The sequence below is a fragment of the Nyctereutes procyonoides genome, unplaced genomic scaffold (assembly GCF_905146905.1).
Source record: "Nyctereutes procyonoides isolate TBG_1078 unplaced genomic scaffold, NYPRO_anot_genome, whole genome shotgun sequence".
Classification (NCBI taxonomy): Eukaryota; Metazoa; Chordata; class Mammalia; order Carnivora; family Canidae; genus Nyctereutes; species Nyctereutes procyonoides.
In genome coordinates, this window is record NW_026575020.1 from 31,898,896 (window position 1) to 31,919,331 (window position 20,436).

The 20,436-nt window shown below is 60.2% G+C and overlaps 3 protein-coding genes across 18 annotated transcripts in view; 2 read left to right on the top strand and 1 right to left on the bottom strand.

Annotated features, from left to right (window-relative positions):
• ADAMTS13 (ADAM metallopeptidase with thrombospondin type 1 motif 13) overlaps positions 1-1,863 on the top strand; it is a 30,416-nt gene extending 28,553 nt beyond the window's left edge. For 10 of the 16 annotated variants that reach the window (XM_055330213.1, XM_055330314.1, XM_055330204.1 and 7 more), the window contains 3 exons: positions 116-292; positions 598-770; positions 1,384-1,863. In XM_055330213.1, the coding sequence (XP_055186188.1) occupies positions 116-292; positions 598-770; positions 1,384-1,569 (536 nt within the window). In that variant the 3' untranslated portion in view covers positions 1,570-1,863. Of the gene's footprint in view, positions 1-115; positions 293-597; positions 771-1,383 lie in introns of those variants that run through there. The other 6 variants (XR_008665089.1, XR_008665090.1, XM_055330287.1 and 3 more) reach the window with 4 other exon arrangements.
• Positions 1,864-2,246: 383 nt separating this feature from the next.
• CACFD1 (calcium channel flower domain containing 1) lies at positions 2,247-12,482 on the top strand. The gene is made up of 5 exons (XM_055335313.1): positions 2,247-2,434; positions 5,676-5,748; positions 7,182-7,307; positions 9,916-10,023; positions 10,514-12,482. The coding sequence occupies exons 1-5, from the start codon at positions 2,314-2,316 to the stop codon at positions 10,602-10,604; spliced, it is 519 nt and encodes a 172-aa protein (XP_055191288.1). The 5' UTR covers positions 2,247-2,313; the 3' UTR covers positions 10,605-12,482.
• A 1,147-nt stretch (positions 12,483-13,629) lies between these two features.
• Positions 13,630-20,001, bottom strand: SLC2A6 (solute carrier family 2 member 6). Its single transcript, XM_055327865.1, has 10 exons — positions 19,810-20,001; positions 19,177-19,339; positions 17,941-18,147; positions 17,300-17,399; positions 16,563-16,774; positions 15,969-16,121; positions 15,216-15,354; positions 14,906-15,091; positions 14,555-14,700; positions 13,630-13,920 (listed from the first exon to the last, which is right to left on the bottom strand). The coding sequence occupies exons 1-10, from the start codon at positions 19,899-19,901 to the stop codon at positions 13,765-13,767; spliced, it is 1,554 nt and encodes a 517-aa protein (XP_055183840.1). The 5' UTR covers positions 19,902-20,001; the 3' UTR covers positions 13,630-13,764.
• Positions 20,002-20,436: the final 435 nt, after the last annotated feature.

The window sequence follows — 20,436 nt, forward strand, 5'->3', positions numbered from 1 at the left end:
CAGTGACTTAGAGTCACACAGCCGGGAAGTGGGAGGGCCCTGCCCACAGCAGTGGGTCTACCCCAGGACACCTGGAGTGGGGGTGCTGGAGCCTCACTGCACTGCCGCTTCCTAGGGGATGTGTTGCTGCTTTGGGACAGGCTCACGTGGAAGAAGACGTGCGGGAAGCTATCTGGCATGACTTTCAGCTCCAAGACCAACACGCTGGTGGTGAGGCAGCGCCGCGTGCGGCTGGAAGGCGGGGTTGTGCTGCAGTACAGGAGCCGGCCTGCACCGGGAGCCCTCCACCGAGGTATGGCAAGGCGTTTGAGCCTCCCCCACATCCCTGCAGGGTGGCTGGGTGGGCGCTACTCTTAACTGGCCGGCTGGCCAGGCAGAGAGGGCACCCATGGAGATGGAGGAAGACACCCCTGGCTCCTCGACCCCAGGATGAGGTCCCAGCATGTGTGCTGCGCCCTTCCTCGCTGGGGCCTGGCAGTGACATGGGTGGACATGAGACCTGACTTTGACCACAACATCAAACTGCCCCCCTTCACTGCTCCCCTGGTGGTCCACACCCAGTTCACATCCAGTTCATCCACCTGCTCCTCTCTACAGAGTGTGACATGCAGCTCTTTGGACCCTGGGGGGAAATCGTGAGCCCCTCTGTGGGTGCTGATGGGAGGAACTCAGGGGGCTGCCGCATCTTCATTAATGTGGCCCCACAGGCCCGAATTGCCATCCATGCCCTGGCCACTGACGGCACAGGAACCGGTGCCAGCTATGTCTTGGTAAGGCCAGGATGGGGACAGGAACAGGCGGACTTTTGCTATGAATCTAGACAGCTGTCTCTGGGGATGGGAGCCAGGAGTACTCTACTAGAGGACCCCCCCCCCGAGTTTGCTCAAAAACCCCAAAATCATTAGTGAAAGAATGAGAGAGAATTTCCTCCAGGTGCATCAACAAATGTTTCTTGAGCTCCTCACAGGAGTGAAATAGGAATACACTTTTTCTGGTGTAGACTGTCAGCTAGCCCAGGACTAATGCATAATTTTAGACCCCAAAAGAACTTTTCCAGAAGAGCGGGCTCCCCCCACAAAGTTCATGGGGGACTGTCCTCTGCAAGGTGTTAGCTCCCCTATTGTAGGCAGCCTGGCTTCTGGAATCAGACAGACCTGGGCTCTGATCCCAGCTCTAACACCCTGGCTGTGTATCCTTGGGGAAGTAGTATAACTTCTCTGAACCCCAGTTTCCTGGTAGAATAACAGTGCCTTCCTGATAGGGCTGTTGTGTGAAGATTATATGTGATCCTGACTGTATGATCCCTTGTATATCAAAGGCTCCCTGAATGCTAGCTAGTTATCATTTGTGGCTGGCCCTCTGGGGCTGGCCCTTTTCCTTCAGATCCGGGACATCCACAGCCTGAAGACGATGACATTCCGTGGGCAGCAGGCACTCTACTGGGAGTCGGAGGGAAGCCAGGCTGAGATGGAGTTTAGCCAGGGCTTCCTGGAGGCGCATGCCAGCCTGCGAGGCCAGTACTGGACCCTCCAATCTAGAGTGCAGGAACCTGGCTGGGCTGAGCCCTAGCTTCCTCTCTGAGCACATACCTCCAGTGACCTGTGGGCACAGGGGGATGCCTCCTCCAGACCCCAGAAGAGAAAGGAAGGAGCCTGACATTTATGAGCACCTCTTAGGTGCCCGGTGAGGCCCGGAGGGTTGATTCTGGGCTCTGAAGGCTCTCCAATTTGGATTCCCTCCAATCTTTATCTCCTTTAGGACTTCCTCCAACATGCCAAAGGCTGGGCGGTGGGAGGCAGGGACTGGACTCGCTGGAAAGGCAGTCTCCAGCCTCTCTACCAATAAACGGAATGTGCAGTCTGAGTAGAGTTTCCTTCCTCAAACCTGTCCAATCTGGCTTGAAAACCTGCCCCAAGGCATTGCCTGGATTCCCTGGCAGCGGTCGGGCTCCAGACCCATTCTTGAGCCGCGCCATCCCTAGCGGTCTTCCCCTTTGCCACCCAGGGTGGAGGAGCGGGGGGCTGCGGAGTCAAGAATGGGCCAGACCCAGCGCACCTGTTAATTGCGCGCGCCGCCGGGCCGGGACGCTCGTGCAGCAGGGACGATCTGAGCGCCGAGAGCGCCCGGGCCGCGCCGCCCCGCCCCCTATGCTAATGAGCACGAGCCCCTCGGGCGCACCTTGCCCCCCGCCCTGCGGGCCCCGCCCCCTATGCTAATGAGAGGCCGCCTCTCCCACAAGGCAGCGCGCCGGGCCGACGCGGCCGGCTCCGGAGCGCTTTGTGAGGGCGGCGGGCTGCGCCAGACGGCGGCACCATGAGCGGCTCGGGCGGGGCGTCGGCGGCGGCTGTCAGCTCCGCGCCGCCGGCGCAGGACGAGGGCATGACGTGGTGGTACCGCTGGCTGTGTCGCCTGTCGGGGGTACTGGGGGCCGCCTGTGAGTACCCGGCCCGGGGGAGGGGCCGGCCACGTCGCCCACCGCGCATGCGTGCCCGGTCCTGCCCCTGCGGCGCGCCCCCGCGGGGAGGGGCTGCGGGGCGGGGCGGGGGCTGCGGGGCGCGCGCGGAGCGGACGCCCGGTGGTTGCTATGGTTACTGGCCCTGCGGCCCGGGCTGCGGCGACCCCGGGCGGGGCTGGCGCCTCTGGGGACGTTCCGGGAGGGAACGCGAGCTCCCGCGGCCCAGTCGCTGCCCCCGCCGCGTGTCCCTGCGCCCGGGGCTTGGCGGGTCCTCCCAGATGGCGCCCGGGCCGGGCGCGGCTTCGCCTGCTGACCGGGGCGTGGGTGGGGGCGGCAGCCGCCTTAACCTTTGGGCGACGGTTGTTGATCCGTGGGACGTGCCAGGGGACGGGCGGAGAGGGGGGTCCTCCCCGTCCATCCCTCTGCCGGCCGCTCTGCCGCTTCTCCTGCCCCGACGCAATGCCCACAGCGCCATCCCCGACGCACATCCTGACCTCTGGTTGCGGGGAAGCCGGGGCACATTCCTCCTCCCCGAAGGAACGCGGATAGGAGGCAGACCTGCTGCAGAAGTAAAGCAAAGATCCTACGGCGTGTTTTCCGAAGGCAGAGGCGCGCCTGGGCTGTTTGAGTGGTCCGCTCTCCTCTTCTCTTCCCGTGGCCCTCAACTTTGGGGATTGCTGGAGCCGGAGAGGGCACCTGGCACAGAGGGTGGGGCGGGGCAGACCCCCATCCAGTCTGCCGGGGGAACACCTTTCAGGGTCCCCTGCAGGTCCCGCAGCCCTGCCGGGTGGGTGGATGCTGGAAGTGCAGGAGTGCGAGGTGGGAGTGTGCGGCTCAGGCAGGGCATGCCCTTATCCAGAGGTGGCCCCTGCGTCCCTGCCACTGGTGTCAGAGCAAGCACGTTTTTGCCTCCAGAGGAGAGACTGGTGGTTTGAGGTCAGGTCTTAGATAAGACCCTTTCCAGTTTGGTTAGCTATTTTCCTTGCAGATCAGAGTAGGGGGTCCTGGAGGGAGCGACAGTGGTCAGTGGGAGAGAAAGGAAGGGTTCCGACTGTGGCCTGTGGGCCGTCACCCTCCCACTGTCTTGGATTCAGCGTCCCTGCTGATTTCTCTAGGTCCTCAGGCAGTTCTGTGCCTCTCAAAGTGGGGTACCTAGGTCACCCCAGGACTTCATGGTGTTGGGGCTACAGATGAAGCACCAGGAGAAGCTCATGCCATTGCTCTCAAATGTCAGTTTCACTCGAAGATTGTGAGGCAGGGGTTGTTATGTAAATACCACATAAGGTATTTGTGTGCACAGGGTAGAGTGCAAGGCACCCAAGAATTTTAGGGATGAGGGACACCTGGCTGGTGCAGTTGGTGGCATGTGAGACTCTTGATCTTGGGGTTATGAGTTCGAGCCCCATGTTGGGTGTAGACATCACTTAAAAACAAAATTTTTTTTTAAAGATTTTATTTATTCATTCATAGAGATACACAGAGAGAGAGAGAGAAAGAGGCAGAGACACAGGCAGAGGGAGGAGCTGGCTCCATGCAGAGAGCCTGCCGTGGGCCTCCATCCAGGGTCTCCAGGATCACGCCCTGGGCTGCAGGTGGCGCTAAACCGCTGTGTCACCGGGGCTGCCCAAAAACAAAATTTTAAATAAAAAAAGCTTAGGGATGAAACAGGAATTCTGATAAGGGTTGCACTCTGGCTGGTCTCTTCAGTGTAGGGTTGCCCTCCTCGTCAGCAGGCGTCTTGGAGAGGCATTTATTCTGGGTCCCAACAGTCATCCAGAAGCTATAGCCTAGGATCAAAGAGGACTGTACAGGATGCCTCCCTCACTTAGCAAGAACTGGAAACTTCAGGGGGACGGACATCTTCCAGCCTAGATTGTCCTAGGACTCCTGGCTGAAGCTTCTGTCTGGGTCGAAACCTGGTTCTCCCCCAAGGTTGGCTGTTGGCAGGACGGTGGGGGGAGGGTGGGACCTGGAGGTGAACTGCTAGCTGCCACAGGTGTAGGCCTCTGTCAGGTGAGTCCAGGCCTAGCTGAAATCAGGGCAGAAGCAGGACTGTGTTGGGGGTGCTCACATTTGTGGCCCTGGGGAATCTCGCTGCCTGAAAGCATACATGCCATGTCCAAGGGGAGTACCACCTTCTTAGTAGGCAGAACGTACCTCTGTCATTCTAGGAGACCTTGGGGACACATGAGGGCAGTCCCTCTGCAGTTTGGGCTCACTTCATCTGGTTTCCTCTCCCACCACCGGTAGTCTGCATTGGGTTACCAGGGAAAACAGCCCGAGAATTCCAGGCCAGTCAGGGATCAAGTGCAGAGGAGCTGCTGCAAGTTTAATGAACTGGTTGCTAATTGCTGCCTAAGGGCCGAGCTTCCAGCCCCACCCCAGCTAAGGCCCCAGCTGGGTGCTGGGCTGGGTGCCAGGCTGGGTGCCAGCTGGTAGCCAGGGCCCAGAAGTGTCTGGCCAGCTCCGGGAGTTCTGGGTGAAGCAGGGCCCAGAGGCAGCTGGTTGTGTGCAGAGGCGGAGGTGAGTGTGGCACACCCTGCCTGTGGGGCACAGTCAGAAGCCCTGGGCCAGGCTCCACATTTGGGGCCTCAGGGCCTGATATTCCAGGGGTTGGTGGGCTGGGCTGTGGCACTTGCCTGTGTGCAGGAGAGAAAACGGACCTACAAAAGTAACAACATCCCCAGGGTTCCTCAGCTGGTGTGCAGGTCACAGCTGGTGTGGTGATCCAGGTCTCCCTGGTCCCAATTTCTGTTCCGAGAGGAGAGGCAGCCCTTGACCCAACCAAAATCCAATCCGTGTTTCCTGCATCAGAGGGCTTCTTATGTGGCTAACCCTGTGAGTGGTGGTGCCTGCCTGGCCTGAACCCCCTAGACTCCTCTCTGTCTTCATCCTTGAGGTCGGTAGGGGTTCATCTGGGGTTCAGAGGCCAGCTCTCCCAGCGCTAGATTGGATGGAGGGTGAGACGCCCTCTGAGCCCACCAGCCTCCAGCTGCACGCACACTTGCTCTGGGCCCTGGGGCAAGCTGCTTCACCTCTCTGAGCCTGCATCCTCACCTGGGGTGTGGGGCAGTTACGTTGGTCCCACTTGTGTCCGCTGGCAGAGAGGAGGCTTGTGGGTGCTGCGGGGGGAAACAAGTGCTGGGTGTCGGAAGGAATCCTTCCTGGCAGGCTCTGTCCCTTCTTCCCCGCTGATTCCTGCTCCTGTCTCACTTCCAAGCTTGTGCCATCTCGGGCCTCTTCAACTGCGTCACTATCCACCCTCTGAACATCGCGGCCGGCGTGTGGATGATGTGAGTAGCCTTGTGACCTACTGTCTTGCCTGGTGGGGTTTGGGGCATGTGGATTTCTGGTCGCCGGGCAGGTCTTCACCTCCTTCATACCCTGCCATGTTCGGTTTTCCTGATTCTCATTAGGGCCGGGCCCTGGAGGCACCTACCCAGGCCTTTATTGTAGGGCCAGAGTCACAAACATTTCCCGAGTGCCCACTGAGCCAGTCTTTGCAGGCACCATGTCCACTACCATGGGCCTGGCCTCTGGGAGCTCTGGGGGCCGTCAGAGCCAGTCAAGGGCTGAGTTGGAGGCTTGGTGTCTGGTGGGGTTGGAGTCAGGTGCTGGGATCAGGAGCTCCAGCTGGGAGGTGGGCAAGCCACAGACAGGGCAGGTCAGAGCTGTTGCGGGACCAGGTAGTTAGAATGCCCTAGATGAATTCCCTGCCCACCTCATGTCAGGATACCTCGATCCCGTGGGAAGGGAACGCAGGGGTGAGCCCTGACCAGTGCAGCTCTGGCTGCATCTAACCCACCTAGCGCACGCGCCAAGTGGCTGTGCACCAAGCAGTGCCTGTGCCCGTATGGGACTTGGCCGGGGAGGGGCACAGAGATAGACGGGGGGCCCTGCCCTCAGAGAACTCAGGCCAGGGGTGAGGCTTGCTGTGGTGGGGCCCAGAGGCCTGTGCTGGCCACAGGCAGTAGGGATGGGGGTGGGTCAAGGCGCTGGGCCCAGGCGTCAGTGGGTAGAGACAGGAGACTGGCTGGCTGGGTGTGGAAGGGCTGGGAGGACTAGGGAGAGCCAGGGCGAGTGTGGGCTGTGTAGAGTCCCTGCTTGGGGCTCAGGTGGGCACCTGGGGCACCCTCAGCTTGATTCTCTGTAGGTCATGAGGGCCCAGTGTCTGTGACGGTGACCCAGCTGTGGAGAACACGAAGACCGGAGCAGACCCTCAGTCAGTCCCCACGGCCTAGTTGTTCCCAGCCCGAATATAGGAAGGCGGGCCAGGGTAGGGGGTGGCAGGGGAAGAATACTGCACAAAAGGGCTTGCTAAGCTCCCTCCTCCCTACGTGGGCTTTGTGAGGGGCAGCCTTCAGTGACTGTGGACGGACTGACCCACTCTGGGCTGTCCCAGTGGGCAAGCCGCTGCTGGGGACAGCTTTCTCAGGGCTGATGGCCCTGTGGGTGACAGCAGTGATCATGCTAGTAGCTGAGTGGCAGTCCACGCTCTGCAAAGTGCTATGGACAGCAGTGCCATGATGGAGGGGGTCTTGTCTCCTTCAAATACAGGAGGATAAAGGGAAGACCGGAATCTCCCTCTGGAGCATTCAGTTTGGTTAGGGAGGCTGGTATGTGGGCAGCGGTTCCGCAGAGGCCCCAAGAGGAGATGTGGGGGGCCATTGGGGACCCCCTGCTCTCCAGGCCCGTCAGCCTGCTGCCCTCTCTCCCTGCCCTCCAGCATGAACGCCTTCATCCTGCTGCTCTGCGAGGCACCCTTTTGCTGCCAGTTCATTGAGTTTGCGAACACTGTGGCGGAGAAGGTGGACCGGCTGCGCTCCTGGCAGAAGGCTGTCTTCTACTGCGGGTGAGGGGCCCCAGGGGCCGGGATGGCTCGGAGGCTGACCCCCAAACTCAGGAACCCCAAGGGCAGGTGATGGATAGCAGCCAGCATGAGGGGCTGTTGGTGAGGATGGGCCTGGGTGAGCCTGGTGCAGGGTCCTCTGCACCACAACGGTGGCCATTGTGAAGTGGGACCAGTGGTGCAGTGGCCTGGGAGTGAGCTCAGCGCTGCAGTCACCTGCGCTGCAGATGTGAGGGGCGGGAGCCCTGCCCTGGGCTGCGTCAGAGAGAAGTGAGTGTGCCTGCAGCTCTGGCCCAGCCTCGAGGAGTTAAGTACATCTTGGTAGGTCCACAGGACACATCTGTGGGCAGCCTTTGGAGAGAGTACTGTCCTTACAGGTGCCCTGACATGAGGGCAGGTTGCAAAATAAACCGTCACCTTCCAATAGGCTTTCCTTTGATTTTCCCACTTTTTTTTTACCCCCAAGATTTTATTTATTTACCCATGAGAGACAGAAAGAAAGAGAAGCAGGCTTCCTGTGGGGAGCCCGATGCAGAACTCGATCCCAGGACCCTGGGATCATGCCCTGAGCCGAAAGCAGATGCTCAACTGTTGAACAGTTGAGGCACCCCTGATTTTCCCACTTCTGACAACAGATTTGGTACACAGCACTGCCTACCTGAGTCATGAGGTTGAACCAATTTCAAGATGTCTGGGACTCCAGGACTGTGCCCTGGGCTGAAGGCAGACGCTCAATCACTGAGCCACCCAGGGCGCCCTTGATCTTTATTTTTAAGAAATGTGTTTTAAAAATACTAAGAGAGATATACGTTCATTAAAAATGACTTGGAAAATATTAAAGCCCCATTGCTTGGAACGTTTAGGTCTCTGTCCACTTCTGCATGGGGAGCCTTTTAAACCTGTTTCTTGGGACACATGGGGGGCTCAGTGGTTGAGCATCTGCCTTCAGCTCAGGTCATGATCCCGGGGTGCTGGGATCGAGTCCCACATCAGGCTCCCTGCAGGGAGCCTCCCCTTCTCCCTCTGCCTGTGTCTCTTCCTCTCTGTGTCTTTCATGAATAAATAAAATCTTAAAAAAATAAAAAATAAACCTGTTTCTTACACAGTTAGCTCCATCCTAAGTAAATATGTATCCTGCTTTTTTTCACTTAATATCGTGATATAAACACTCACTTTCAGTACTACCGCAAAGGCTTTATAAGGTTACTTTTAATGATGGGAATACTCATTCCACTGTGGACGTCATGCTTTTCTTAAGTTCCAAACTGTGGTGCAAATCAAATACACAGTGATGTGCCAACACATTTTCTGTGATGCTTTCCTTGAGATATGTTTCCAGGTGTGCACTTATGAAGTCAGAGAGCACAGTCATTGAAAAGGTTTCAGTACATGACTGCTACTTTCCAAAGAGGTTTTCAGCATTTCCACCACTTCTTTACCCTCCTGGGGCCATGCACCGTTTTACAGTTGTGTCTGTTGTTTAGGAGCTGACCTGTTCTTCCAAATGTTTTTGCTAATTGCATTTTCTTTTTTGAAAATGGTCTAGTTTATTTTTTACCTATTAATGGGAGACATTCATTAATGGCATCTTACTGTTTTACATTGCAAGTTCCTAGATTTCCTGGAGTGAAGATTTTTTAATCCTTTGTTATATTTCCTGCAAATATTTTTTCAGCTGGTTTCCCTTTGTTTTGACAGAAGATTTTCCTCTGTGCTCTTCTTGTGTGTGTGTCATTTCTATTATGCTTTTACTTAGAGATTTTATAACCACAGTAAAACCTCACGATCTCTTACTTGTCTGTTCTGGATAGAAAGTCAGGTGGAATTGGACTGGCCAGTCTGGTGGCCCAGTCTGACCTTCTTTGTGTACAGGGTGTGTGAGGGCAGGTGGGGCTGCTGGGCAGGCAGCCTGGCCCAGGGAAGTAACAGGACAGAGTGCTGGTCCTCTGGTTCACCCTAGCCACTGCCCCTGGTCTGGGAATCCCAGCCAGCGTGTGGAGTCAGCCCTGGAGACATTGGAGTGGCACCTGCCACCAAGTGGCACCAAGTGGACACCAAGTGGCACCAGACTGTGGTCAGGGGACCAGATGGAGCCAGGGCTGCTCCTGCTGGGAACCTTGCAACTAGGAAGCCCCATGCCTTCTGCAGCTTAAGCTCTGGGATCTTTCTTAGTGAGACAGGGCTGGCTTTTCTGCAGCATGAAGAGCTACCATATGTTTGGTGCTAACGTTGCTGATCCGGGCATTGTGTTGTGTAGTTAACACGGAGGAGTTCAGGAACTTGCCAAGTCGCTAAGCCAGTAGAGGGTGAACTGTTTTAGGAACAGGGAGGGTGGATTGTCCCAGGGCTGTTTCACCCTTTGTGTGCCACAGACCCTTTCAAAGATCTGATGAAGGCTTTATGTCCTCTCCCCAGAAAATACAGAGAATTGTGCGGACAGGTGCATGGGTGTTTCTGAAGCCTGCTGGTGAACCTATGTCCAGACTGATTTCTAGGGACCCTTCCTGTACCTGGCTGTCTGGGAAGGGGGCTGGGGTTGGTCTGGGGAGCCTGGAGGTGGGGTGGCAGCCTCAGGGTGGGGGTACCCCCTTGACCTCTGCCTCTCTCCTAGGATGGCCATCATTCCCATTGTCATCAGCCTGACCCTGACCACGCTGCTGGGCAACGCCATCGCATTTGCCACCGGGGTACTGTACGGGCTGTCTGCTCTGGGCAAAAAGTACGTATGCCTTTCCCAGCTCCTGGGAGGAATCTGAAGTCTCTCAGGGAGGGAGGTCAGAGACAGGCCCCCCTTAGCCGTTTGTGGAAACTGAGGCACAGAGGTTGTCAGTGACTTTTGCCAGTGTCCCCAGGGTGTTCAGCTCTAGGGAATGAGAGCGAGAGGGTTCATGGGCTTCTGGTGGCCCGGCTATACCTTGCTGCCGCTGATAGTGGGGATGGCAAGTCTGGCTTGGGGGAGCTTCTTCCTCTGCCCTCAGAGCCAAGACTGCAACTCTCAGTCCTTCTCCACCCACCATCCCAGGCAGCCTGTGCCACTCTTAGAGGTGATGTGTGTGCCATCGTAGCAACAGGGTCTCTGGGGAAACCAGAGGCCCAGTAGTCTCTTCTGCAGGTCATGCCTTGGTCACAGGCCAGGAATCTGGTGGTGGCTGGGAGGGCTGTGTGCCTGGGGTCTGTCCTCACTGTGATGTGGACTCGTTCTCTCCCAGGGGTGATGCAATCTCCTATGCCAGGATCCAGCAGCAGAAGCAGCAGGCAGATGAGGAGAAACTCACAGACACCCTGGAGGGGGAGCTGTAATGTGAGCTTCCCGCTCGCCCTCTGGTTCTGTGTGGACACATCCTGCAAGGACGAGGCCTGGAGCATTGAACCCGAAGGACAGCCTGGAAGAGGAGCCCCTGCCTGGCTCCCAGCAGTCCCTGTACGCCTGTCCCTACACCTGGAGTCCTCTTCTGTCTTTTCCTCTCTATAGCTTGGTATCTCCTGGCCCTGGACCACAGCCAGCAGCAAGGAGACTGGCAGTGACAGCAGGTAGCCTCAGGGGTGACCCAGGCCACAGGACTGGAGGAAGAGCCTGCAGTAGCTATGCCGACAGCCCATCTGGCTCCACTTCTCACAGCTGGCCTGGCTTGGCCAGAAACAGGCTGCTGTGCACATTTCCAGAATTACAGCACTAGCAGAACCACCGGGGATCTGCTGAAGGCTTGGGAGGAACTTCCCCCGGAGATGCTGGGCCTGTGCTCAGATGGGAGGCACGTCAACCCGGGCCTGGGCATTGGTCAGAGGGAGCCTCCTCTTGGCTCTCCAGGCAGGAACATACCCCGTAGGCTGAGCCACCTGGGCCCCCTCTGTTCACCTGCCATCGGGACAGAGCTGTGCCCTGCTGCCCAGGGTCTCTTACCACTGCCCAGGCCCCTCCCGACCTCTCTCTTGTCTGTGGAAGCCCACAGCACTTCCAGGATGCTCCTCGAGTACCCAGAACAGCAGCTTTGGCAGCGGGTAGACAGTTGGGTACTTGTCTCAGTTCCCTGGAACCTTGGACAGGCCATTCCAGGGACTTCTCACGGGCCTGGCCCATGCTCCCAGGTTCTCCCCGTAACCCCCAGGGCCTTGGTGCTAAGCAACTGGGGAGGGCAGGCTCTCCTCTGTCCCATGGGGCTCTTTGTCCGCCTGTCTGATGCGGTCCTACCATGTTAGCCGTGGCCCAAGCCCGGTTATTAGGGCTAAGCTCGACCCACCAACATTCCTGCTGGCCTGCCCCCTACCGTGCCCTCGGGGAGCTTCTTGCCTTTGAGAGCTGGGCAGAGACCACAGCTGCCTCCAACACCATAAGCTGTCCCCACTGCTCCAGGTGCCAGGCCATCAGGGAACAAGGCCTATGCAGAGGGCCCAAGGAAGCAGCCCTACCCGGGATGTGCGCCATCTACCCCGGCCACCCTCCATGCCGTCGTTACTTGTGTCCCCCACGTGTGTCTGCCTCAGCCCGCTGACGTTCCGCTCCCCAGACCGGCCCCCCAGCTGCTAGGCCCATCTGATGGGGCCTGGCCTAGCCCAGGGGGCACTGGGGAGAGACGGGCTGGTGTGGACAAGGCTCCCTCTGGGGCCCAGCTCCCACCCATCCTTCCCCTAGGACCTGGCTGTGCCTGCTCACAGCTGGAGCTCAGCCCCAGCCCTGCTTTGTTGAAACCGCCCTCGGGCTGTGTCCTGATCTTTGCTTCCCAGAGGGAGCTCTCTGGGGGCTTGTCAGTGTTGGACAGCGAGAGCAGCAGTCACTGCCCTGGGGACGTGTCAGAGGGCTTCTGGTCAGCAGAGGGCCCTGCTGCCTTCTAGAGCTGGCCAGGCTGAGCCCTGGGGTGGCCGTCCAGGTGAGACACGTGCCTTCAGGTGTCCTCTGGGACCACCTTCCTCAAACAAGCACTAGGTTCAAAGGGCTGTGAGCTCTAGACTCTCCAGGCGGGCGGGAGTGTGTGTGTGTGTGTTCTGTGTGTGTTCTGTGTGTGCCGTGAACAAGACCTGTCTACCTCCCAAGAGGAGCACTCTTGGCTCATTCTTACCCAGGGAGTGGGACTCGGGGTTACCTGGGCCCAGTCCTCCTGCTCCTTCTGCAGGAGACAGGCTGTCTGTGATCCAGGAAGGTTGCACCTCCACCCTGTCAGGAAGTGGGGTGTTGGGTGGGCCCTAGAGAGGGCGGAGGGCTCCAAACCCTCCCACATGTGCCCGAGGTTCCCAGCGAGTAGAGCTAAGCAGTCCTGGAGTCAGTGACCATCCCTCGGTGTGAGGTGCTGCCCTGTGAGGAACAGCCATCGGGGGCAGAGGAGCTGGGCCGCCAGGGTCCACCCCACCCCCATGGGTCTGCACTGTCTCCTTGGGGGACTCATGTACGCTGTGTTTAGCTTAAATTTTGAGCAATAAAGCCTGGTCGTAGTTTGTATGCTTGCTTGCATGCTCTGCCTGTTACCTTCTCCCCTGGTCTCACAAACAAGCAGGCTGGGACCCCTGGCCTGGGGGTAAGTGCCATTTTATTGAGGACATTCTGTGCTCCTGGCTCCATCCCAGTCCTGTTCATGGCATCTCAAACCAGGGAAGTGGCTTGCCCAGGTCACATAGCTGGTAAGGACCAGGGCCTGAGGGGCAGAGCCAGGCTCTCCCTCACTGGCCGCCTTTCCCCTCCTTGCTGCCTTACTGTGGACAGGAAGGGGGTGGCCACGAAGAGGGCCTTGGCCTGGAGTTTGGGTCTAGCCAAACCTGGCTGCTGGGAGGCACCCCCACCTGCAGCAGACCCCAACCTTCTATTCCAAGGCTGAGAGCCTGATTTATTTTTACAAATGGGGTGAACGTGGTTTGCAGATGGGAGTGCTGAAGAGTCCCATATTTCCAGAGGCCAAGTGGGTGCAGGAGGAAGTGTCTATTCTGGGTCTTGTGCCCTGGCCTGGGTGGAGTCCAGAATGTTCCCCAGTGCAGCCACAAGCCTTCAGAAGTGCAGATCTGTCTTCCTTCCCGGAGTCAAGTCGTTCTGTGGTAACTCAGGATCAGAACAAAACGGTGTGACGATGGCCCCGTGTGCCTGCCCCACGTCTCTCCTGGTTACAGTCCTCTGTGGGGGTGTCCTCTGTGTACGAGTAAGGAACTGGGCCCCAGGTCACCCAGCAGGGCCTTGTCCTGGCCCATGGGCCGTGTGCTGCCCTGTGGCCCGTGGCTGCCTCCTCTGCCCCAGCAGGTCTTAGCAGATGAGCGTGCAACACGGCAGGCCGCCTGAGCTGGGACCCAGGCTGGTAGAGGTGCTGCCTGCCCGGAGCCAGAACGCACACCGTGGGGGTCCGTCCTGCTGTTGTTGTCCCGTCCTCCTGTGCTCCGTCTGATGGCACTTGGCTGCCGCCTCCCGGCCTTGGTGTGCAGGCTCCTGACCAGCGGAGAGGCCCTGCGCCCAGTGGTTTGGCCCACTGTGGGCGGGGACCCTGACCTAGTGCAGGAAGGACCTCCTCCCGGTGCGGAAGAAGGACTCTATCTGCTCCAGCGATCGGCCCTTGGTCTCCGGCACGCAGCAGCCGGTGAACACCAGGCTGGCCAAGCAGATGGCGGCAAAGAAGAAGAAAGGCACGTGGAGGCCGAAGGCATTCTGGGGACATGGAGGGGATGCCTGGTCACATGGAGGTTCCTGGCCCTTCTAGTCCAGCTAGCCTTGGGGGCCTTCACCATATTCCCTCACTGCCTCCCACAGGAAATGTAAATGCTTTAGCATGGCCCTGAGACCCTCGAGGTCTGGAGCAGCCTCCCTGTGGCACTGGGTCCTAGGACTGCCTCCCCTAGGCAGTGGCCTGCCCAGGCGGGAGCTCTGCCCTCAGCTCTCTCCCTGGCTGCTTCATGCTGCCACCTGCAGGAGGCCTGCCACTACAACCCCACAGGACCAAGCTCTTGTGCTGCTAGAGCCACCCCACCTGTCCTCCTGCCTGGCCCCCACCTCACCAGTGCCTCTGCTGGGGCTGGGCACACTGCGAGTTCCTCAGCCCTGCCCTGCCCCACTGGCTACACCAGGGTAGGCACTGGCCCCAGAGGCCTGTCAGGTTTCCTTCCTGGGAGCGGGGGAACACGAATCTGGCTGGCCTCAGGGCCTGCGGGGACCCCGGCTGAGAGACCCAGACAAAGGCCCAGCTGGGTGGGCAGGGTGGCCCCGTGGCTGTGCTCGTCCTGGCCTAGAGGGCCTGTGTGATACCCAGAGGACTTGGCCGAGAAGCCTAACCCTCGTTACTCACCACCACCAGCAGGAAGGACTTGGTGAGAGCAAAGGCAGTGAGCCAGCTGACTAGCACGCAGAGCCCCGAGGCCACGCCACGGGCCTGCAGGGGCAGGATCTCCGACATGAGGAGCCAGGTGATGGGCCCCCAGCCCATGGCGTAGCCTGCCAACAGAGGGGACAAGGGGCCTCTTCTGCCTCCACTGAGCTGCTGAGACCGCCCCCCTCCAAACACCCTGACAAAGCAGGACAGCAGCACCCCACCCCTGCCCTAGCGTGTCCTCCACACACCTAAGCAGCAGATAGCCCCCTGCTAGCTGGCTATCAGTCTCCCAGAGCCCCATCCCCGTGGTGGCACTGTCATACCCACCTGTGATGAAGAGCATGGTGGCCACCAGGGGCACCAGGGTGAGGTAGCTGGAGGGTGTGGCCAGGGGCTGCTCTGTGCCCCCCAGGGGTATGCTCTCTAGGCCCATGGTGCTGTTGGGGGTCAGAGGCTTCGGGCCAAAGTGGACATACAGCCCCACCGTCAGGTTGGCAGCAAACATGATGGTGGCTGTGGACACACAGGTGGCCCTCGGGGGCCAGGACCCTCTAAGCCAGGGGCTTCCTCTGCAGAGCCCCTCAGCACCCTGCACCCTGTGGGGGCCAGCAGGTGCAGGGGACAGGCTGGTGCTCACCTGAGACGAACAGCAGAACCTTGCGGCCAGCCAGGTCCATGGTGAGGGCAGCAATCAGCACAGAGAAGAGCCTCACGGCCCCCACAATGGCTGCGTCATCCTTGGGGGCTGCAGGGAGGAAGCCACCAGGGCTGAGGGGCTCCACCTGCTGTGCTCATCCCACTAACACGGCCCCCAACAAGGGGCCACAGGGTGCTCAGGTCCTAGGCCATGGCTGCAGCTCCTTTGGAGTGCTGGGCTGCTGAGCGCAGACCACGTGCCAGGCTTTACTCTGGTCCCCTGGCCTCACCTGTGGGCCCTTTGGGCAGGGCACAGGTGTGGTGCCCACCACCGAGCCCAAGGCCAGCACAGAATCCAGGCGCCACAATGACTGGGACTGTGCTGTCACTAATCTTTCAATCTCCTCTCCCGCTGAGCCCGGGACTGGCCAATGGGGGCTCACCCTGTTATCTCCCTTCTACAGAGGCGGAAACTGAGTTTTGGAAGGAAGCGACTTCCCCAGCGAGTGACTGATACCCTGAACCCGGGGTCCGTGGCCCCCAAGGGCTCTGGGTTCCTTTGTGATTCTGTATATTTTCAAACACCTAAGTTTACTTACAGACGTTATTCTGAGAACAGATGCATGAGACAGAAACAAATTTAAGAGACTCTAGGGTGCTCCCCACAGCGCATGCACCACTGACATGTGCTCAATGAGGGCCGGCCTCCATGGACGCCGGGGGCAGAGCTGGGGGTGTGGGGCTGGGCTCTCACCAGCAGGATGGCAGTGCTTTCGAAGATGGGCTGCAGGTAGACAAGGATGGGCGTGATGCCCATCAGCTGCTGCAGGAAGCGCATTACCAAGGCGATGAGGATGGGTCGGTACATGTGGGGGTTCCGAGCCTCAGCCCACGACATGTGCGTGCTCTAGAAACATGAAGCTGCCACTGAGGGGGCTGCGCCGGCCCCTCCAGCAGGTACCACCCTGCCCTGGGCTGTACGGGGCCGGGTCGGAGACTCCCTCCTCCCTCCTCCTCCCCCCTTCCCCCCCCCCGCCCTCCACCCCGCCCGGGAAAGACCCCTGTGCATGGAGGCAATCTGGGCCACAGACAGGCCCGGGGGACCTCCGCCCGACCACAGGCACTTGGATAAGCAGGTGGGACAAGGCAGATATCTGCTTGTGGGTATCTCTGGGTGCCCAGAATGGCGGCACTCTGGGGCAGGTGCGGCAACATCTCCACTCCCCCTCATTCTTGGAGGGGAGAGCCGCTCTGACCCCTGTTCCCTCCCCAGGAGAAGCAGCCAAGGCACAGACAGGCCTAGAGGCTGGCCGCAGCCACGCAGACCTGCGCACCTGCCCCCCCACACCTGTCTCTGGACGTTGTCCTGGATCTGCTCGAATTCCCAGCGAATGTCGGCGTCGGCCCCACGGAGCCAGGCCAGCGCCCGCAGTGCCTCCGTGTCCCTGCCCCGCGAGAGTAGGAAGCGGGGTGAGTTGGGCATGAAGCTGAGCAGCAGGATCATGATGAGCACAGGCCCTTCCCCGGCCACAGCCAGCCAGCGCCACGGCAGCAGGAGGCCTGGGGGCGAGGAGGGGGTGAGGAGTGGGATCTGGGCTGGACAGAGTCCCCTCCCATGGAGCCCTCTGAGCAATGCATCTGTCCTCAAGGGCTTGTCCCAGGGCCACCTCCTAGAGGAAGTCTACCCTGGTTGCCCCAGAAGGGGCCATGGGGATTGCTAGGCCCTAGCACAGGGCCCAGCACACAGAAGGAGGTCCTTGCAGGGTCTCAAGGGCCGTGGCGGGGTGATGGAGGGGTAGCCTGAACAGACAAGGCCCCAGGCTTCTACTTCCAAACCCCCACTCCATCTCAACCATAGGTGCTCTCATCTCCTTTCTAGATGGACTTCCCATTCGACCGGAGAGAGACAGGGCATTGCCTGGAGATACACAGCACAGCGGTGGCTAAGCAAGTACCTTGTCTCCCAGCTCAGGGTTTGTTTTGGGGCACGTTCACTCCCCTTCCACCCCCGTCTGCTCAGTAGCACCCTGTCACTCCCACGCCTGCACGCAGGAGAGGCTCAGTGCTCCTCTGGAGGATACTTGCCAAGTGCGTACAGGGACAGAGATCCGAACACGGCCATGAGCTGGGGTGTGGCCCCGAGGGCCCCACGGACTCCTGGAAGAGCAATCTCAGACACGTATACCTGCAAGACACATCGGCCCACCCGGGCCGGGCTGAGATGGGAGAGGGGGCCCTGCTGAACCTTGGGAAGTGAGCAGTCGGGCCTCCTGGTGGCATTGTGGTCCTGATTGTGACTCAGCCCACTTCCCTGTCAGGTGGGCAGAAGCGCTCAGCTGTGAAGTAGCCTGAGGCTGGGAAGTGAGAGGCCCATGGGCACCCAACTCTACTCCTCCCAGGCATCTCTGGCCCCTATTAGCATGTGTGTAGCTACGGGAGGAGTCCTAGGGAGGGGAGAGACTTCCCCTTCCCTCATTGCTCAATGCAGATTTTCTCCTGTTGAGCAATGTGCCTGAGTGTCGGGAAATGGGGTAGAAACCTCAAGAAGTCCAGACTCAGGTCAGCTGGAGATGTGGGGACAGGTCAGCCGCCCTGCTGCAGGTAAGCTGAGGCTCCCGGGCACACAAATCCCCCCCTGGACCAGGGGCCTCGAGGGCCAGGAGACTTTACTGCATGGTGGTCAGCATGGCACTGAGGCAGGGAGGGATGGGCAGTCCTGGCCTTACCGGGATGCAGGCCGCTGTGAGTCCCCCAGCGAAGCCTGTCAGCGTCCTCCCCAGCAGCAGCATCCAGAAGCCGTGTGCACCTGCCATGAGCGCGTAGCCAGCTGCTGACGGCACAGCTGAGAACATAATGCTGAGCTTCCGGCCCAGGAGGTCATTGAGGACCATGGCGCTGAGGCCCCCCGCTGCTGCGCCCAATGTGAACACAGACTGCAGGAAAGGGGTGCAGGGGCAGACATGTGTGGGCATCCATCGCTCCTACCCACCCCGCAAGCCCAGACTCAGCTGCTTTTCCTGGCTGATCATGACATCTTTGCTTGTGGGATCAGGCCCTGAATAGTAGGGAGCCTCCTGTCTTTAGAGGTGTGCAACCATCACGTGCACAACCATTTGTTAGAGACGCCACCATGGGGAGTCTCACTCTGAGGAGTGTGTGGGGCTGTGCATCCACAGTGGTTCTGTTCAACTGAACGTTTAAATGTCTGACACTATAATAATACAGCTGTCGGGAGAATTCTGTGACCCGAAACCACTGGCATTTTTAGATTTGGGGGTTCTTGGATTCCCTGTGGAGTGTAGTGAGTAGGGTCCTGTCAGTGACTTGGGCACATCACTTGGGCTACGCAAGCCTCATTTTCTCTAGCTGTTTTATGGGGAGAGAGGAGTATCCACCTCATAGGGTTGGCCCTGGACTCAACCAGCTCCCATACCCAGTGCCCAGCTGCACCCCCGGCTCACACCAAGTACTCAGTACACACTGGGTGTCATCTTAGCTACTCTGTTGGGATTGTTTGTTTGAAGCCCCTAAGATCATCATTCTAGAATCCTGGGACTCCTGGGGCCTCTGCTCTTCCCTTCTGTGGGCCCACGCTCTGTCCTGGAACCCTCCTTGCCCTAGCCACTGCTTCTTTCTACTGGCATCTGATGCTCCTGCCCCACCATCATCCAGGGAGGTGCCTGCTGTGCTGTGGCTGTCCGGCTGTGCGGGGGGGGGGGGGGCCCTGGGGCAGCGGGGAGGCCTGGAGGGCCACCTCTCCACTCGCTCCTTCCCATGCCTTCTTAGCTATCACTTCCTCCTTCTATTTCAGAGCAATCATTTGGCCTCACTCACCCACTGACTGGCCTGCAGCCTGGCTGGATGGAGGAGGGGAAGGACCAGGGCTCAAGAGGGCATCCCAAGCTCAGTGGGGCCCCGTGCACCCTGCTCTGCCCGTCTCCAGCTCCGAGCGTGGCTCTTACCCCAAACCAGGATGCCTGGGCTTTGGTCAGCTTCAAGTCAGGGTCCAGGGAGTGCTCCAAGGCAGGAATGACAGGGGACGTGTAGACCAGGGCATACCCGAAGCTGAAATTGCCCAGCACGGCAGCAAAGGTGGCCAGGAACACCCTCTTGTTCTGTGGGGCCCTAGTGGGGGTGGGGAGCAGAGGGATGAGGTTTGGAGTCCCTCCTCCCCTTGCGGCTGAGAGGCTGCCTGTCCTGAGCCCGTGGCCGCTGCTCAGGCTCTGAGGGCAGCGCTGGGCGGGACTGAGGGCTCCCAGGGCTTGAGTGTCCTTTCCCTGGGAAAATCCCCAGGACACTTCCCAAAGCCCATTCTCATGGCTGAGACACGGGGAAGGAGTGGTTCTCTCTAGAAGAGGAGCCTGGGTTTCTGCTGCCAGCTTCGCCTCTCAGGCCCGCAAGCCCCTTGCTCTCTCTGGGCTTCCCTGTCTCACCCTACCTGAGTCATGTGGGGGCTGGGCCTCGGGCAGCGGGCGAGCACGCCTTAAATAGGACTCAGGTGTCTGGGGTTGGGGGAGGCCAGCGGGCCTCTGCCGGACACTCACGGAGGTCGGAGGAGGCCCCCACCCGCAGCCCGCATGCCCGGCGACTCTCACCTGACCCGCGTCCTGTCCCCCGGCGACGGGGACGACTTCTCGGGGAAGGTGTCATAATCCGGGCCCTCGGCTCCCAGCAGCGGCTCCTGCATGGCCGGCCCCTGCTCGCAGTGTGTCCGTGCGGCCGCCGACGGCCCGGGTGCCGGGTGCTGGTGCCGGTGCCGGGTGCCGTGCGGTGCCGGTGCCGGGGACAGCGCGGCCGGGAGACGCTCGGGGCAGCGGCGGCTCCGAGCATCCGGCGCAGGCTGAGCTCCACCCCTCGGCCGCGATTGGCTGCGAGGCGGCCCTGCGGAGCGGGCGGCAGCCAATGGGGCCGCGGCGAGCGGTGCGGATGCGGGATGCGGGATGCGGGATGCGGGCGCGGGGCGGGGGCCGGGGCGGGCGGCGCGGGGCGGGGCGGGGCGGGGCGGCGTGCGGGGCTCGGCCGGGCTTTCCCGGGGCGCGGGGCGCGGGGCGGGGCTCGGCCGGGCTTTCCCGGGGCGGGGCGGGGCGGGGCGCGGGGCGCGGGCGCGGGGCGCGGGGCGGGGCTCGGCCGGGCTTTCCCGGGGCGCGGCGCGGGGGACGGAGCAGGGCGCAGGCTGGGGCGCGGAGCTCTGCGGGGCTTTCCTGAGGCTCCGCGCCGCGCAC

Bases quoted from the DNA above. Each gene is read 5' to 3' on its own strand.
- CACFD1 (XM_055335313.1), top strand. From the start codon at position 2,314: ATGAGCGGCTCGGGCGGGGCGTCGGCGGCGGCTGTCAGCTCCGCGCCG. The intron at 5,749-7,181 runs GTGAGTAGCCTT...CCTGCCCTCCAG, and splicing joins GCGGCCGGCGTGTGGATGAT to CATGAACGCCTTCATCCTGC. The intron at 7,308-9,915 runs GTGAGGGGCCCC...CCTCTCTCCTAG, and splicing joins AAGGCTGTCTTCTACTGCGG to GATGGCCATCATTCCCATTG.
- SLC2A6 (XM_055327865.1), bottom strand. From the start codon at position 19,901: ATGCAGGAGCCGCTGCTGGGAGCCGAGGGCCCGGATTATGACACCTTC. The intron at 16,122-16,562 runs GTGTGGGGGGGC...TCATGTTTCTAG, and splicing joins AGGACAACGTCCAGAGACAG to AGCACGCACATGTCGTGGGC. The intron at 15,355-15,968 runs GTGAGAGCCCAG...CAGCAGGTGGAG, and splicing joins AAAGCACTGCCATCCTGCTG to CCCCTCAGCCCTGGTGGCTT.